Here is an 18,378-nt window from a genome sequence, read left to right as displayed (position 1 = left end):
GGGCAAATTCATGGTGGAAGGAGCCTCTAACCAGCAGAGTTGGTGGAAATCAGGGTGGAGGGAGCCTCTAACCAGCAGAGTTGGGGGAAATCATGTTGGAGGGAGCCTAGTATTAGCAGAATTGTGCAACGCTTATGGTGGATGAGTATGAGGATGCGGAGGAATTGGAGAGGTTGAGTACAGACATGGAGTTTCATGTTGGGGTGCTTTACACAGGTGGGCACAAAAATGAAGGCTCTATCCAGTGGTGGTTCATTTTTATCAAAGTGAGCCGGTCGGCACTCTCAGCTGACAGACGGGTGCGCTTGTCAGTGATGATGCCACCGGCTGCACTGAACACCCTCTCAGATAGGACGCTGGCGGCAGGACAGGACAGCACCTCCAAGGCATATAGGGCAAGTTCAAGCCACAGGTCCAACTTCGACACCCAATACGTGTAGGGCGCAGAGGGGTCGGAGAGGACAGGGCTGTGGTCGGAAAGGTATTCCCGCAACATGCGCCTATACTTCTCACGCCTGGTGACACTAGGACCCTCAGTGGCGGCACTTTGGCGAGGGGGTGCCATCAAGGTGTCCCAGACCCTTAGACAGTGTGCCCCTCGTTTGTGTGGACCGGTGAGAACTTGGTTGCCTACTGGAGGAACTGCCCTCCCTGCCGCCAACGTCACATGCTGGAAACATCTCCATCATATTCTGCACCAATTGCCTGTGGCAAGCATTGATGCGATTGGCCCTCCCCTCTACCGGAATAAAAGACGAGATGTTGTTTTTATACCGGGGGTCAAGGATAGCAAAGATCCAGTACTGGTTGTCCTCCATGATTTTGACAATACGCTTGTCGGTTGTAAAGCACCCCAACATGAACTCAGCCATGTCTGCCACAGTGTTAGTTGGCATGACTCCTCTGGCCCCACCGGAAAGTTCAATCTCCATTTCCTCCTCATCCTCCATGTCTACCCATCCGCGCTGCAACAATGGGACGATTCGAAGTTGCCCGGAAGCCTCCTGTATCACCATCACATCATCGGACAACTCTTCTTCCTCCTCCTCCTCCTCCTCCTCCTCCATTAAACGCAGTGAAGCGGACAGATGTGTGGACCTACTCTCCAGCTGTGACGGATCGGATGCTATCCCTAACTCCTCTGTGTGATCTGAGTTATCCCTGATGTCAATCAGGGATTCTCTCAGAACACACAAGAGCGGGATTGTAAGGCTCACCATCGCATCCTCAGAGCTCACCCTCCTTGTGGACTCCTCAAAGACCCGTAGGATGTCACAAAGGTCTCTCATCCATGGCCACTCATGGATGTGAAACTGAGGCAGCTGACTTTGTGGCACCCTAGGGTTTTGTAGCTGGTATTCCATCAAAGGTCTCTGCTGCTCAACCACTCTATTCAACATCTGAAACGTTGAGTTCCAGCGTGTGGGGACGTCGCACAAAAGCCGGTGTTGTGGCACATGCAGGCGTTGCTGGAGAGATTTTAAGCTAGCAGCGGCTACTGTCGACTTGCGAAAGTGGGCGCACATGCGCCGCACTTTCACCAGTAGCTCTGGAACATTGGGGTAGCTCTTTAGGAAACGTTGCACCACTAGGTTGAAGACGTGGGCCAGGCATGGAACATGTTGGAGTCCGGCAAGCTCCAGAGCTGCTACCAGGTTCCGGCCGTTATCACAAACGACCATGCCTGGGCCCAGGTGCAGCGGCTCAAACCATATTGCCGTCTCATCGAGGAGGGCATCCCTCACCTCGGAGGCAGTGTGCTGTCTGTCCCCCAAGCTGATCAGCTTCAGCACAGCCTGCTGACGTCTACCAACGCCAGTGCTGCAACGTTTCCAACTCGTAGCTGGGGTCAATCTAACAGCGGAGGAGGAGGCGGTGGCGGAGGAGGAGGCGGTAGAGGAGGAGGAGGAGGGGGGTGTTCTTCTCGTGTCCCTGCCAGGAATGTTAGGCGGGGAGACGAGGTACACCGGGCCAGTTTGGGAAGCAGTCCCAGCCTCAACTACATTCACCCAGTGTGCCGTCAGTGAAATGTAGCGTCCCTGTCCGCATGCACTTGTCCACGCGTCGGTGGTCAAGTGGACCTTTGTGCAAAGCGCGGAACTAAGGGCCCGCCTGATGTTGAGTGACACGTGCTGGTGCAAGGCGGGGACGGCACACCGGGAGAAGTAGTGACGGCTAGGGACGGCATAGCGAGGTGCCGCAGTTGCCATCAGGTCCAGGAAGGCGGGAGTTTCAACAAGCCGGAACGCCAACATCTCCTGGGCCAGCAGTTTAGCGATGTTGGCGTTCAAGGCTTGCGCGTGTGGGTGGTTAGCAGTGTATTTCTGCCGCCGCTCCAATGTCTGAGAGATGGTGGGTTGTTGTAAAGAAACGCCTGATGGTGCCTTTGATGGTGCAGGAGAAGGAGATAAGACAGGACCAGGGGAGGATGAGGTAGAAGTCAACAAAGTGGCGGAGGCAGATGAAGTGGTGTCCTGGCTCGTCCTCTGGAGTGCATCGCCAGCACAGTCAGCAGTGGCAGTGGCAGAGGCAGAGGCAGTGGCAGAGGCAGTGGCAGTGGCGTGAACGGCAGGCGGCCTTTGTCCTGCCGTTGCTGCCTGCCACTGATTCCAGTGCTTGGATTCCAAATGACGGCGCATTGAAGTGGTGGACAGGTTGCTCTTCTCAGAGCCCCTAATCAATTTCGAGAGGCAAATTGTGCAGACAACACTATATCTGTCCTCGGCGCATTCCTTGAAAAAACTCCACACCTTCGAGAAACGTGCCCTCGAGGTGGGAGTTTTTCGGGGCTGGGTACGAACTGGAACATCTTGGGAGATTCCGGGTGTGGCCTGGCTTCGCCTAAGCTGCTGACCTCTGCCTCTGCCTCTAGCTACCCTTTTTGGTGCTGCACCTGCCTCAACACCCACACTACTTTCCCCGCTTGACATCCCCCCTGTCCAGGTCGGGTCAGTGTCCTCATCATCCACCACTTCCTCTTCCAACTCCTGTCTCATCTCCTCCTCCCGCACAATGCGCCGGTCAACTGGATGCCCTGACGGCAACTGCGTCACATCATCGTCGATGAGGGTGGGTTGCTGGTCATCCACCACCAAATCGAACGGAGATGGAGGAGACTCTAGTGTTTGAGCATCTGGACACAGATGCTCCTCTGTTAGGTTCGTGGAATCGTGACGTGGAGAGGCAGGTTGAGGGACAATGAAAGGAGCGGAGAACAGCTCTGGGGAGCAGGGACAGTTTGGGTTATTGTTCTGTAAAGCTTCGGAATTTTGGGAGGAAGGAAGACAAGACTGTTGGGTAATAGGAGGAGAGGAGGCAGAGTCTGACTGGCTGCTGGACAATGTGCTGTAAGCGTTCTCTGACAGCCATTGCAAGACCTGTTCCTGGTTCTCGGGCCTACTAAGGTTTGTACCCTGCAGTTTAGTTAATGTGGCAAGCAACCCTGGCACTGTGGAGTGGCGCAATGCTTGCTGCCCCACAGGAGTAGGCACGGGACGCCCTGTGGCTTCACTGCTACCTTGCTCCCCAGAACCATTCCCCCGACCTCGCCCACGGCCTCGTCCACGTCCCTTTCCGGGAGCCTTGCGCATTTTGAATTCCTAGTTAGAAATTGGCACTGTATACCAGTAGTAAAAATTGTGGGTGCACGTAACCCCAATATATTCTTTGAATTCCCAGTCAGACACTGGCACTATATGGCAGTAGCAAGAAATGAGGGTATTTATAACCCCAATATATTCTTTGAATTCCCAGTCAGACAATGGCACTGTATACCAGTAGTAAAAATTGTGGGTGCACGTAACCCCAATATATTCTTTGAATTACCAGTCAGAAACTGGCACTATATGGCAGTAGCAAGAAATGAGGGTATTTGTATTCCCAATATACTCTTTGAATTCCCAGTCAGACAATGGCACTGTATACCAGTAGTAAAAATTGTGGGTGCACGTAACCCCAATATATTCTTTGAATTACCAGTCAGAAACTGGCACTATATGGCAGTAGCAAGAAATGAGGGTATTTATAACCCCAATATATTCTTTGAATTCCCAGTCAGACAATGGCACTGTATACCAGTAGTAAAAATTGTGGGTGCACGTAACCCCAATATATTCTTTGAATTCCCAGTCAGAAACTGGCACTATATGGCAGTAGCAAGAAATGAGGGTATTTGTATTCCCAATATACTCTTTGATTTCCCAGTCAGACAATGGCACTGTATACCAGTAGTAAAAATTGTGGGTGCACGTAACCCCAATATATTCTTTGAATTACCAGTCAGAAACTGGCACTATATGGCAGTAGCAAGAAATGAGGGTATTTATAACCCCAATATATTCTTTGAATTCCCAGTCAGACAATGGCACTGTATACCAGTAGTAAAAATTGTGGGTGCACGTAACCCCAATATATTCTTTGAATTCCCAGTCAGAAACTGGCACTATATGGCAGTAGCAAGAAATGAGGGTATTTGTATTCCCAATATACTCTTTGAATTCCCAGTCAGACAATGGCACTGTATACCAGTAGTAAAAATTGTGGGTGCACGTAACCCCAATATATTCTTTGAATTACCAGTCAGAAACTGGCACTATATGGCAGTAGCAAGAAATGAGGGTATTTATAACCCCAATATATTCTTTGAATTCCCAGTCAGACAATGGCACTGTATACCAGTAGTAAAAATTGTGGGTGCACGTAACCCCAATATATTCTTTGAATTCCCAGTCAGAAACTGGCACTATATGGCAGTAGCAAGAAATGAGGGTATTTGTATTCCCAATATACTCTTTGAATTCCCAGTCAGACAATGGCACTGTATACCAGTAGTAAAAATTGTGGGTGCACGTAACCCCAATATATTCTTTGAATTACCAGTCAGAAACTGGCACTATATGGCAGTAGCAAGAAATGAGGGTATTTATAACCCCAATATATTCTTTGAATTCCCAGTCAGACAATGGCACTGTATACCAGTAGTAAAAATTGTGGGTGCACGTAACCCCAATATATTCTTTGAATTACCAGTCAGAAACTGGCACTATATGGCAGTAGCAAGAAATGAGGGTATTTGTATTCCCAATATACTCTTTGAATTCCCAGTCAGACAATGGCACTGTATACCAGTAGTAAAAATTGTGGGTGCACGTAACCCCAATATATTCTTTGAATTCCCAGTCAGAAACTGGCACTATATGGCAGTAGCAAGAAATGAGGGTATTTATAACCCCAATATATTCTTTGAATTCCCAGTCAGACAATGGCACTGTATACCAGTAGTAAAAATTGTGGGTGCACGTAACCCCAATATATTCTTTGAATTACCAGTCAGAAACTGGCACTATATGGCAGTAGCAAGAAATGAGGGTATTTATAACCCCAATATATTCTTTGAATTCCCAGTCAGACAATGGCACTGTATACCAGTAGTAAAAATTGTGGGTGCACGTAACCCCAATATATTCTTTGAATTCCCAGTCAGAAACTGGCACTATATGGCAGTAGCAAGAAATGAGGGTATTTGTATTCCCAATATACTCTTTGAATTCCCAGTCAGACAATGGCACTGTATACCAGTAGTAAAAATTGTGGGTGCACGTAACCCCAATATATTCTTTGAATTACCAGTCAGAAACTGGCACTATATGGCAGTAGCAAGAAATGAGGGTATTTATAACCCCAATATATTCTTTGAATTCCCAGTCAGACAATGGCACTGTATACCAGTAGTAAAAATTGTGGGTGCACGTAACCCCAATATATTCTTTGAATTACCAGTCAGAAACTGGCACTATATGGCAGTAGCAAGAAATGAGGGTATTTGTATTCCCAATATACTCTTTGAATTCCCAGTCAGACAATGGCACTGTATACCAGTAGTAAAAATTGTGGGTGCACGTAACCCCAATATATTCTTTGAATTACCAGTCAGAAACTGGCACTATATGGCAGTAGCAAGAAATGAGGGTATTTATAACCCCAATATATTCTTTGAATTCCCAGTCAGACAATGGCACTGTATACCAGTAGTAAAAATTGTGGGTGCACGTAACCCCAATATATTCTTTGAATTCCCAGTCAGACACTGGCACTATATGGCAGTAGCAAGAAATGAGGGTATTTGTATTCCCAATATATTCTTTGAATTCCCAGTCAGACAATGGCACTGTATACCAGTAGTAAAAATTGTGGGTGCACGTAACCCCAATATATTCTTTGAATTACCAGTCAGACACTGGCACTATATGGCAGTAGCAAGAAATGAGGGTATTTGTATTCCCAATATATTCTTTGAATTCCCAGTCAGACAATGGCACTGTATACCAGTAGTAAAAATTGTGGGTGCACGTAACCCCAATATATTCTTTGAATTCCCAGTCAGACACTGGCACTATATGGCAGTAGCAAGAAATGAGGGTATTTGTATTCCCAATATATTCTTTGAATTCCCAGTCAGACAATGGCACTGTATACCAGTAGTAAAAATTGTGGGTGCACGTAACCCCAATATATTCTTTGAATTCCCAGTCAGACACTGGCACTATATGGCAGTAGCAAGAAATGAGGGTATTTGTATTCCCAATATATTCTTTGAATTCCCAGTCAGACAATGGCACTGTATACCAGTAGTAAAAATTGTGGGTGCACGTAACCCCAATATATTCTTTGAATTACCAGTCAGAAACTGGCACTATATGGCAGTAGCAAGAAATGAGGGTATTTGTATTCCCAATATATTCTTTGAATTCCCAGTCAGACAATGGCACTGTATACCAGTAGTAAAAATTGTGGGTGCACGTAACCCCAATATATTCTTTGAATTCCCAGTCAGACACTGGCACTATATGGCAGTAGCAAGAAATGAGGGTATTTGTATTCCCAATATATTCTTTGAATTCCCAGTCAGACAATGGCACTGTATACCAGTAGTAAAAATTGTGGGTGTATATAGCCCCAATTCTATTGCTAGGGGACTTGCAGGGTATTTCTGGGGTGAAGGTGGGGGGGCACACCGTTGGAACGGGTATCGGGGTATATATCGGGTATACGGGAATACACTGACAGTGTATTCCATTCAGGATCCTGGGAAAGCTGGGTTGCGGCGATTGAGCCCGTCAGTGCCACGTTACACTGACAAGCTTCTCCCTGGAATTTAGCTCTTACAAGAGCTGTTGGTTGTCTTCTCCTTCCTATCCTAGCCTGTCCCTGCCTACCCAGAATCTAAGCCCTAGCTAGCTGGACGGAAACCTCCGTCCTCGGTGAATTGCAAGCTCAGAATGACGCGAACCTGGGCGGCGCTGTTCTTTTAAATTAGAGGTCACATGTTTTCGGCAGCCAATGGGTTTTGCCTACTTTTTTCAACGTCACCGGTGTCGTAGTTCCTGTCCCACCTACCCTGCGCTGTTATTGGAGCAAAAAAGGCGCCAGGGAAGGTGGGAGGGGAATCGAGTAATGGCGCACTTTACCACGCGGTGTTCGATTCGATTCGAACATGCCGAACAGCCTAATATCCGATCGAACATGAGTTCGATAGAACACTGTTCGCTCATCTCTATATACTACCTGAGGAGCTCCGTTGCTTGTCAGCCCCTCCCTCCCCCCCTGAGAGCAGGCAGCTACATCACTTGGGAAATGAGCAGATAAGCCCAGTGGCCATAGAAAAGCAGTGTCAACAATGAAGTGAATAAATTAAGATAGCGGCCAAACAAAGCAGTTTTGATAAAGCAATGTATTTAGGAAAAGTCTTAGGATGCTTTTCATGGGACAACCCCTTTAATGTATAAGGTAATGTCAATTTTCTCAGTTTATCAGTTTACAAAAATATGTCAAGAAGGAAAATATATTTTACTAAAATAAAGCTTTAAGTAAAGCCAGAGAAAAGAATGGGTATTATTTATGAAGACTGGCATTACTCACTCCAGTCTTCATTGCTCCAGAGCCTGCAGAGGGTCCATATATGCCCTTGCAGGATTTGTCTCTCTGCTGATTTTAAGCGGATTCTGTGGCAGAGTCTCCTACAGAGACTCCAACATAGGTGTGAATCCAGTCTTAGAATAATTTGAATAAAAGTAAAATGTTCTATATTTAGTTTCTCATGTGTACTATATCATTTCATAATGTACCGCCATCTCCCTCCAGGTTTACCTGGCGTCTGTCTGAACCTGTCAGAAATAAAATTATGGCATACTTCACTACAAACACAGACATTTTCTATTTTATTGCATTTTTCATCAACCCCTTCCTGCTGCAGGAATTTTTCGATTTCCTATTTTTGTTTTATGATTCTCCAGCTTCCAAAAGCCTTAACTTTTTTTTATTTTTCCATTCACTGAGCTGTATGAGGGTTTAAAGGGGTTAACAAGTTTTTAAAGTATATGGGCCAAATAACAGGATGCATCAATATAAAACACTTTCTAAGGCTAAGGCCCCCATGTAGCGACACACAACAAAAAAATGCTAAAACATATATTTTTATTTTTTTTCACGAAAAATCAGAAGTTTTCCTCTTAGGCCTTTCTGTGTCTATTATACCCATCTGGAAAACGCCAGGTATAATTGACATGCTGCGATTTTCAAAAATGCAAGCACGAGCCAGAATCCCGTACAATTTGCACACAATGTAAAACACAGCATTATTTGCCACTGCTTTTCCACCACGGCCAAAACATTGTGTTTTTGCAATGTGGGGCCCTGGACCTAATACTGTCTATCCTGTTTAAATTACTTTCAGGTCATTCACCCCAGCTGTGATGTTTCGTTTACAAGCTCACTACCCCTCATTACGAGCAGTGCAGCCAGCAGAAGAAACATCACAACAGAATGTGACCTCGAATGTGGGAGTCATTTATTACCTGTGATATATCATTGCACGGAGAGTGTAGAAGGGGGGGTACAAAGGGAGTCAGAGTAGGAAGATGAATCAGGGGAAATGTAGTTTATCCACAAATTCACTGCATGTAAATAACAGTAATACAAGGAGCAGAAAGTAAAATAAAGCCAAGTCAAGGGTGCAGAAGACAATAGTAAATATTTAGCACTGCTGTGGGTGTGTTTGCAGATCATTGTGGAAAGTGGATAACTCCTTTAATTTTTTGCAGGACAAATTGTAGTTGTGCCATTAAATACTCTGTACAATGCACTGGAAAGTTGGGAAAAAAAATCAGAATTGGATGGAACTGGGGAAAAACTGTTTGTGCAGCTTTCTTTTGGGCTATGTTTTTACAGTGTTCACTAACCTGCCAAAATTATGTCAGGGTTTCGCCATATTCTCCCGAAGCTCCTAAGTGGCCGCCATATTTAAATACTATTACGGCAGTTGTAAGGACAGGGTTAAGCTTAAAGAGGCTTTTGCTCTGACACGTTAATGTTGATGACCTATCCTTAGGATATTTAAGATAGTCAAGACAACCTTCCCCCATGATCAAGGGCCACAATGCTCCAGCAAGCAATGTTTTACATTCATTGTCAGGCACAGAGTCATACATTTTGCAGTGACTGTATCATGTGGAATGAAGTTGCACCCGAGTCGCAGTCAAGGTGAAGTTGTTTGTTATTCTCCCATGGTATGACCTATTGACATCAGATGTTGTCCAGGATACCCAAGGCTGGAGACACTTCAGGGAGGAAGATAGTTTGTCAATACCTTGCAGGAGCAAGGAAATATATAGAGCTGTCAAGTGCACTGGAGGATGAGAGTGAACAGTTTTCAGTGAAATAGATGGATACAGCCATAAGAGGCCAGACACAGTCTTAAGAAGCCAGCTAGTTCAGAGCAAACCGTAACAAGAACTCATTAGGGAGGAGTGATACTTTGGCATCTCCTGCAATATTGGAAGCATGTTGTTTATCGCCATGGCCTGAAGACCTGCCTGGTTACTTTACTACTCTACTGTGTTTGTTGACTGTTCAATAACTGCAGTACAGAAGCCAAATATCAAGGGTGTGCTTTCTAAGGGGAGACTCCAGGTGATACGCAGGGGGCGGTTGCTTGGGGGAAGACAGGCCGGTCATAGCAACATGTTGGAACCATAAGAGAATGGTGTTGGTCATATAGAGCTGCCATAGTGCCACCGTCCCAGTGCCAGTGACTGCGTGTTGGCAATTGTAACAAAATAATAATAAGACATAAGACGTACTCATTAAAAGACTTCATGTAACATGCAGGGATCAGTGGCTTGGGATAAGATGACAAATTGTTGGCCACCTAAGAAAATAGTGTTGGCCACATAGAGTGGCCATAATTGCTACCGTCATAATGCCAGTGACTGCCTGTTGAAAGTTGTGTCATACTTATACCTTTCACTATCTACGTCAGATTGTGCAATCTTAAGACATTAACCCTACCCAACCCAGTTGTACTTCTAGTTGCTTATACATTTTTAAGTCGTAATTTGGCGTTTGCTGTCTGAGACACGTATTTCGAACCCCATATTACAGAATATGTATATGTTATATACTTAAATCATTGAGACTGAGATACACAGATATTGGGATCAATGAATTTCTTTTACGCATGTGCTCAGTCTCAAACATGCCATTGAAGAGTTCATTTGGCTTCTTCCTTACAACCTTCCTCCACAGTAAATATTATAGTACACATTATTTGGCTTATGAGATGGCACTTGTCTCAGGCAGTTACTCTCTGATAATCCAAAATATTAGAAACTGGCAGATAAATGTTTCTCATTGCAATCTTACTAAATGAGAGGGAACAATACATTTTATTTTGGAGATTATATCATTTTGACTTCCCAATCATGTTCACCTTTAGACCCTCCTGGAAGATTTTTGTCCATAACTGTTGAAGTAAATGTTACTGTAGTTAAATTCAACAGAAATAAGTCATCACATCTCACGGAAACTAATTTACAATGGTCACAACTTTTTATTGTGTTGAGACCAAGACCAACCTGTTTGACTCAAGAAAGTTACTATTTTATGCCTTGTGACTTCTGCAGCTGATGCTGTCAGTCTAAGTAAGTTCTAAATTGAGAAGAGTCCCATGGTCAATGAGTTGGAATGATTGTGGGAGATGGGAATGCCTGAAGACTTGTAGCACTTCTACATGACTGCAGTAGAAAGACACAACAGAAGGTGCCAGCATATATTGTCTCAGGGTATTTCTGGCATCTGACAATAGTTGAACTTTCCAGCAGTACAAGCAGTACAAATACGTGGAATAATGAGAATATATAAAAAGGAAAAAAACATCCAAAATCTGGAGGGCAATACTCAATGTCATAAGTCTGCTTTGAGTTCCCTTTATATCAAATGTCTAGTTTATACCCGTTTAGAAATTCATTGTTCAGGGCAGAAGCTTGTGTGTGTGCAGTGAACCAGGGTATGCCACTTGTTAAACCAGGCAGAAGTGATAAATAATACTCCAAGATAGATCAAGGACAGCTTTATGTGGCAAAGTATATGTAAGTTTCAACAAAGCTGAACATAGTTATAATTTTTGCTAATGATATGCTGTAAACCAATATAATCTCATATATTTGTTGGTATGTGTAGTAGTAAAGAAATTATAATTAATAGCAATACTATACAGATTTTTAATATTAGATGGGTATACTACATGAGGAAATTTGCAGAAGGCACGTCTGAGATGGTAATATTTATCATCATGGACTAAAGCTTCATTCACACAACCATAGTTTTGCTTAGTGTGCAGTTGGTTATTACAGATCCATAATAACAGATAACATCTGGACCCTTACTATGTCTCCACACACATGTCCATAGTTGTTACGGATCTATGTGGGGACTGTAGGTCCAAGTCGTGAAATATGAAGCAGGTCCTATTCCTTCCCATTTTTGCATCCTGGTCAATTTATTAGGGTCATAGAAAATATGGACTGCACTCACGTGCCATTCGTGTGCAGTCTGTCTCATTTTCCACTGAAGCTGCACATGATTATGATTATGTGCATGAACACAGGGTTACTATAGTGTGACAGTTTGTAGCAGTTAGTAGTTCACCGGATCTTTGACTGGTCCTTTCAGAATTCTGCTGGTTGCTTCTGGAACAACTTGACAGCTCTTTACCCGAGGCACAGATCGGGAAAGCCAACAGTGCGCTGAATTCAGCGCACTGTCAGCTTTGCTGCAGTATATAGAACTACTTGTGCCCAAATCGGTGAAAGGTCCTCTTTAAAGATCTTCTGTGTTTTTGAACCTGAACCCAGGTCTTGAAGTGCTGCAAGGTAGAAAATGTTAACCACTTAGCTACAATGCTGTCCACATTCCACAGTGACTGATATTTTAGTTGTCCACGATGACATTTTTTTTTATTTTTAGCATGCCTGGCTAAAAATATTGGTATAAAATATTTCATTTGTCTGGCCTCCACTATATGCACTCATAAGATGGCTCTGTACAAACAACCAGGATCTAAAATATAGTAATAATAATTTGTATTACAGACTTTGGCAAACAGTACAGGAGCAATAGTGTATAACGGATATGTAAAGCTATTAAACTATTTCGGTCTGCATTAAACACATCAAGCCTGTCATCTTTTTAGAAGCTTTTAGTTCTTTTTTTTTGTAAGCTTTTGGATATGTTGCACTTGATGACAGACTGCCAAGAATTATGAGGGATGTAACATGAAAATTGTGACCTTTCAGGGTTTCATTAAAGGATGAATATATTTAGAAATTGTCTATAATGAAACAGGATGTATTTCATATTCACTATCATAGACATAAAATTCACCTTTTTTATTGTACAGTAACTTTTTCTAACTATTTTAATGTCAGATTTCCTTTGATATGTATATATGCCTGAAATATAGACATCCCATTGCATAAATGAGTTGTCATTAACATTCACCAGTATTGAGGATTCCAGTTTTCTTCGTACAATGAAAGAAGACATTCACAGGGACAACTTCTATCAATTAACAATAAAATATTTCCTCATATTTCGTGGTGCTTTAGCATAAACTATTAGTGGATCCTTAGTAACCCTGACTTTTAATATAGCAGAGAAAAATGCACCAGAAGTAATGTGAACCATAAAATAAATCTGTGATCGGTGGTAGGATTGTAAAACCAAATTTAATTCTCAAACTATCCTGCAGATAGTGAGGTTTCAACCATAGAAACATGTTTCATTAAAAAACACACACAAACAGGGGCGTAACTACCATAGAGGCAGCGGAGGCGGCTGCCACAGGGCCCGGGACACTAGGGGGCCTGGTGACAGCCGCTACCGCTGCGTTGTTTTTTTAAAAAAAATTGGCCGTTACGGGCCTTATTTACTTGCTGATCCTGGACATAATACTGTGTGCAGGGGCCACTATGGGGACATAATACTGTGTGCAGGGGCCACTATTGGGTATAATACTGTGTGCAGGGGCCACTAATGGAAATAATACTGTGTGCAGGGCTTACAAAGGGACATAATAGAGTGCGGAGGAGGGGGTCGGTCGAGGTCTTCGGCGTCGGTGTCGGTTGGGGGGGCCCCATGTCAAAAGTTCGCCACGGGGCCCCGCCATTCCTAGTTACGCCACTGCATATATATGGCTCAGTGGTTAGCACTGCAGCCTTGCAGCACTGGAGTCCTGGTGTTCAAATCCCGCCAAGGGCATAAAACCATCTGCAAGGAGTTTGTATGTTCTCCCCGTGTTTGCATGGATTTCCATCCCATATTCCAAAGACATACTGATAGGGAAAAATGTGCATTGTGAGCTCTATGTGGGGATCACAATCTACATAAAAAAAAAAAAAAATATATATATATATATATATATATATATATATATATAATATATATATATTTGAACACACTGTCTACCAATAAGTATTTGGACACCTGTGGTAGAATAGAAAGACAACATTTATTCATATACAATAGTTGGTAGAACCCAGCAGATGCTTCCTTACAGATGGTATTGATCGACACAATACTCCCGGATGCCTGTTGAAACTCCTGGTGTATGTGAGCCATCAATTGGGTGCGGTTTCTCTGGCCAGCACCTGTCGGTCTCTATCTCCCAGTTTCGGGGATCTGCCAACTCAGGGCACATTCCGACAATCACCGTTCACCTTCCACTTTGTAATCACATAGGCCATTGTCGATTTTTGATAATTCAGTTCACTTGCAATGTCCCTTAAGGATTGACCATTTCTGTGGTACCCCACAATTACCCCTTTCTCGATATGGAACAACTCTGGACTTCGTGGCATCTTGCATGCGACTAATGCCAATGCTGTTTCCTATTTAACGGAAAAAGGCGTGACGTACATCATGATCGCAGAGCTCTTCATTTGCATGGCTGTCCAAATACTTATGGTAGACAGTGTGTGTATATTTAAGGAAACGACCAAAGGACTTGGCCCTATTTTTCAAAACTGATGACGTCACTTTATATGGCAATAACTTTGAGACATTTTCACATACCCTAGTAATTTTGGGATTTTTTTTGTGACACATTGTACTTCATATTCATATATTTTCATTGTACTTCATATTCATCGCAATTTTTAGAATTTGAAAAGCTCTGCTTTTCAGACAGGTGGTCATGCCACCCAAATACATTAATATTTTGTATATTATCTACCATATCTCTGCTTTATATCAGCATCATCTTTTAATCTTCCTTCAATTTGTTTAATTTGAACATACTGTAATAAAATGTATAAATTTAACCACGATTTTCCAGCTTTCCCAATTTTAAAGGCCCATACATTAGAAACCCCCCATCAATCACTCCAATTTCAAAATTGCAACCCTCAAATAATTCAAAACAGCATTTGGAAAGTTTGTTAATAGAGATGAACAAACACTAAAATGTCCGAGGTTTGAAATCCAATTCGAACAGCTGCACACTGTTCGACTGTTCAAACGGATTTCGAACCCCATTATAGTCTATGGGGGGAAATGCTCATTTCAGGGGTATGCAAAATTCGATAAAATTATGCTTACCAAGTCCACGAGTGACGGTCGGGCTGGATTCTCCTTAAAGTCTTCTCCCGGCGCAGCGCCCCCGCGGCGTCTTCCGGCTGGAATTCATTCTGCCTAGGCATCGGGGCCTAGGCAGAGCCGACTACGCATGATCGACTCGTACTCGATCGAACAGCTAGTAGTTTTCGATCAAGTACGAGTATTTTGAATACCGTAGTAGTCGATTGAACACCTACTCGATCGAACACTACTTGCTCATCTCTATTTGTTAACCCTTAAGTGTTTCAAAGGAACTAAAACCTTATGGCGGTGAAATTTAGACATTTAGGTTTTTTCAATCATTAATTTAGCCCTAAAAGTTACACATTCACAAAGGGTTAAAGGACAAAATGCATCCCCCACTGATGCTGCTCATGATTTTCCATCACTATGTGATGTTTGTACTCCTGTATGATGGCAATCATAGGGATGACATATCATGTGAGGTGAATATAAGAACAGAGAACAGCACTGAGCCGTATATGGTGAAATACCGTTTGATAAATGTATAGAAAAAATGAAAGAGCTTCTCACCTTTGGTGGTTGTGAACGCAACCACTGAATAGGCCTATGAACCACTTTATCGGGCGGGGTTCCTCCCCAGATGTTACAGCTGCAGGATCCGTGCTACCCTTGGTGTCGAGAAATGCCAACAGGACCAAACGATAAGGATCACTGCGTTTAGCCGCAATTCAAAACAAGTATTCTTTATTTATGTCCAATAAAACATAAATATAGAATACTAGTTTTGAATTTTGGCTAAGCGCGGTGATCCTTATCGTTTGGTCCTATTGGCATATCATGTGAGTTGGTGTACCACCATATTGGTTAATCTACTTAAGATATATGTCAAAGATGTACCTGGGGGCTCTAAATGCATCAGCAGCAGAATTCTATATTAAGTATTTAGCAGTTTTGGGCAATGCGTAATTATATTATGGCTAAAATATAGTTAAATAGCTATAAAGAAAAAATATATATTAAAATTAAAATTCAGGATCATTGGGTAAATATGAATCTATTTAAGCTGCATGCTAAAGTGACAGGGAATTAGGTGAGTTATTTTATAGTGAAGTGATAGAACTTGTTCTGATATGCAATACATCCGCTATCTAACATTGCAGTTGCTTACTACAAAGACCAGCAATATCTTAGAACCTTCTGTCAGGTGTCAGATGTATAACTTCTGAGCCTACATCATATTGGAATTGCGCATATTCACCATATACCATAAACATCTGATCTAAATGTTGCTTTAATTGTATATTTCTGTTCAATTTTAGGGGAAGAAAACTTACTGGCAATTTTGAAAAGGAGATGGTGGAAATATATGTTCTTGGGCATTATAGACATAGAAGCGACATATTTAGTGGTGAAAGCACATCAGTATACCACATTCATTAGCATACAGGTAAGTCATTTGTCATCTGCGTTGCACACTTAATGGTATTAATTTACTTTTTTGTACTATATGTGGATTTATATCAGTAGGTATCAGTAATGACTGTGGTGGGATGGGAGGAACATAGCAGCATTTGTGAAAAGCTGGAAACACTGCGATTGGCCTGCCTATTCTAGTTTCAAGCATAAGCAACTATATCTAGCAATCATCTTTTTAACCCCTTAAGGACCAGGCCATTTTTTGGTTTCGCATTTTCGTTTTTCCCTCCTCACATTTCAAGAGCCATAACTTTTTCATTTTTCAGTTCACAGAGTCACATGATGGCTTATTGTTTGCGGGACAAATTGTACTTTGTAATGGCATCATTCAATATGCTGTGCAATGTACTGGGAAGCTGGAAAAAAATTCAGAATGAGGTGCAATTGGAGAAAAAATGCATTTGCGCCATTTTCTTATGGGTTTAATTTTTACAGCGTTCACTGTTTGGTACAAATGACATGTTACCTGTGTTCTACGTGTCAGTACGAACGCGGTGATACCAAATTTATATAGTATTTGAAATGTTTTGATACTTTTAAAAAAATGATAAACTTTGCAAAATAGAAAAAAAAATTTGTGTCATCATGTTCTAACACCTGTAACTTTTTCATATTTCCATGTATGGAGCTGGTTGTGGTGTCTTTTTATGCGGGACAAGATGACGTTTCTATTGATACCATTTGGGGAAAGATCTGCTGGTTTGATCACTTTTTATTCAATTTTTTATAGGAGGCAAAGTGTTGAAAAAAACGCTTTTTGGCTGTTTTTATTTTTTTTGCCGCTACGCCGTTCGCAGTACGGGATAAATGTTTTAATATTCTAATAGTTCGGGCATTTTGGAGCGCGGGGATACCTAATATGTTTATGTTTAATGTTCTTTAATTACTTTTATAGCTAATCTAGGGAAAGGGGGGTGATTTGAACTTTTATATTTTTTTTATTTTTTTAATACTTTTAAAAACTTTTTTTTTTCTTCTGTTACATTTATGATCAGACCCCTTAGGTACCTTGAAACCTAGGGGGTCTGATCGCTCATACTATTCACTGCAATACTACAGTATTGCAGTGAATAGCAAAATCCCAGCACTTCTATTAGACGATGCCTCTGGCATCGTCTAATAGATCTTGTGCAGAGACAAGCCTGGAAGCCTTCAATAGGCTTCCGGCTGTCATAGCAACCGATCACCGCCCTCTTGTGACGTTCAGGAGGGCGGCGATCGGGGAAACATGGCGGCGCCCATGCCGCCTGCGCTGTTTACACGCTGCGGTTGCGTTTGACCGCAGTGTGTAAAGGGTTAACAGCAGCGATCGGCTCGGGCACCGACCGCTGCTGTTATTGGCAGGTCCTGGCTGTATTATACAGCCGGCATCTGCCGTGTATGGAGCGAGCTCAGCGTGTGAGCTCGCTCCATACATCCCCATGCGACCCATGACGTACAGTTACGTCAAGGGTCGCTAAGGGGTTAAGGATAAGGGTGGGTCCACATCTGTGCCCAATCTCCGCTTTAGCCAATCCGGCTGGTTTCCATCTTCTGCCCCAAGAAACTGGACAGGAGATGTAAACACAGCGGTCAGTTTTCAAACCCATTCACTTGAAACCGAACACACAGGACTTTGTGTCCAGTTAAAAAAAGACAGGATGAAGACGCACATGGGCGGTGAATGGGTTTGAAAACTGACCGCCGGGTTTCCGTCCCCTGTCCAGTTTCTCGGGGCTGAAGACGGAAACCCACCGGATTGGCTAAAGCGGAGACCAGGCGCAGATGTGAACCCGCCCTAACGATGTTTTCCATACATTACATGATTACAACCTTCACAACTGTGTGCTTATTGACAGCTTTTGTGGCATTTCATTTCTGTTCATTTCCCCTCTACAACCAATCACTGGCCTAAGCAGTGTTCTACACACAAACTGCATATTCCCGGTTGACTTTAGTGGTGGCATGCCATTTCTGCACCAAGGCATGTATGGCAGCAGTGACAAGGAA

At 43.0% G+C, this 18,378-nt stretch overlaps 1 protein-coding gene across 1 annotated transcript in view; it reads left to right on the top strand.

The window, feature by feature from the left end:
* Positions 1–18,378, top strand: part of SLC35F1 (solute carrier family 35 member F1) — a 313,760-nt gene that overhangs the window by 265,259 nt on the left and 30,123 nt on the right. The window contains exon 3 of the mRNA XM_075268074.1: positions 16,233–16,360. Coding sequence (XP_075124175.1) covers positions 16,233–16,360 — 128 coding nt within the window. The remainder of the gene's footprint in view (positions 1–16,232; positions 16,361–18,378) is intronic.

This window comes from Leptodactylus fuscus, chromosome 3 (genome assembly GCF_031893055.1).
Source record: "Leptodactylus fuscus isolate aLepFus1 chromosome 3, aLepFus1.hap2, whole genome shotgun sequence".
In the NCBI taxonomy this organism is placed as follows: Eukaryota; Metazoa; Chordata; class Amphibia; order Anura; family Leptodactylidae; genus Leptodactylus; species Leptodactylus fuscus.
The sequence above is the reverse complement of the archived record's forward strand: the minus strand, read 5'-3'. Positions and strand labels throughout refer to the sequence as shown.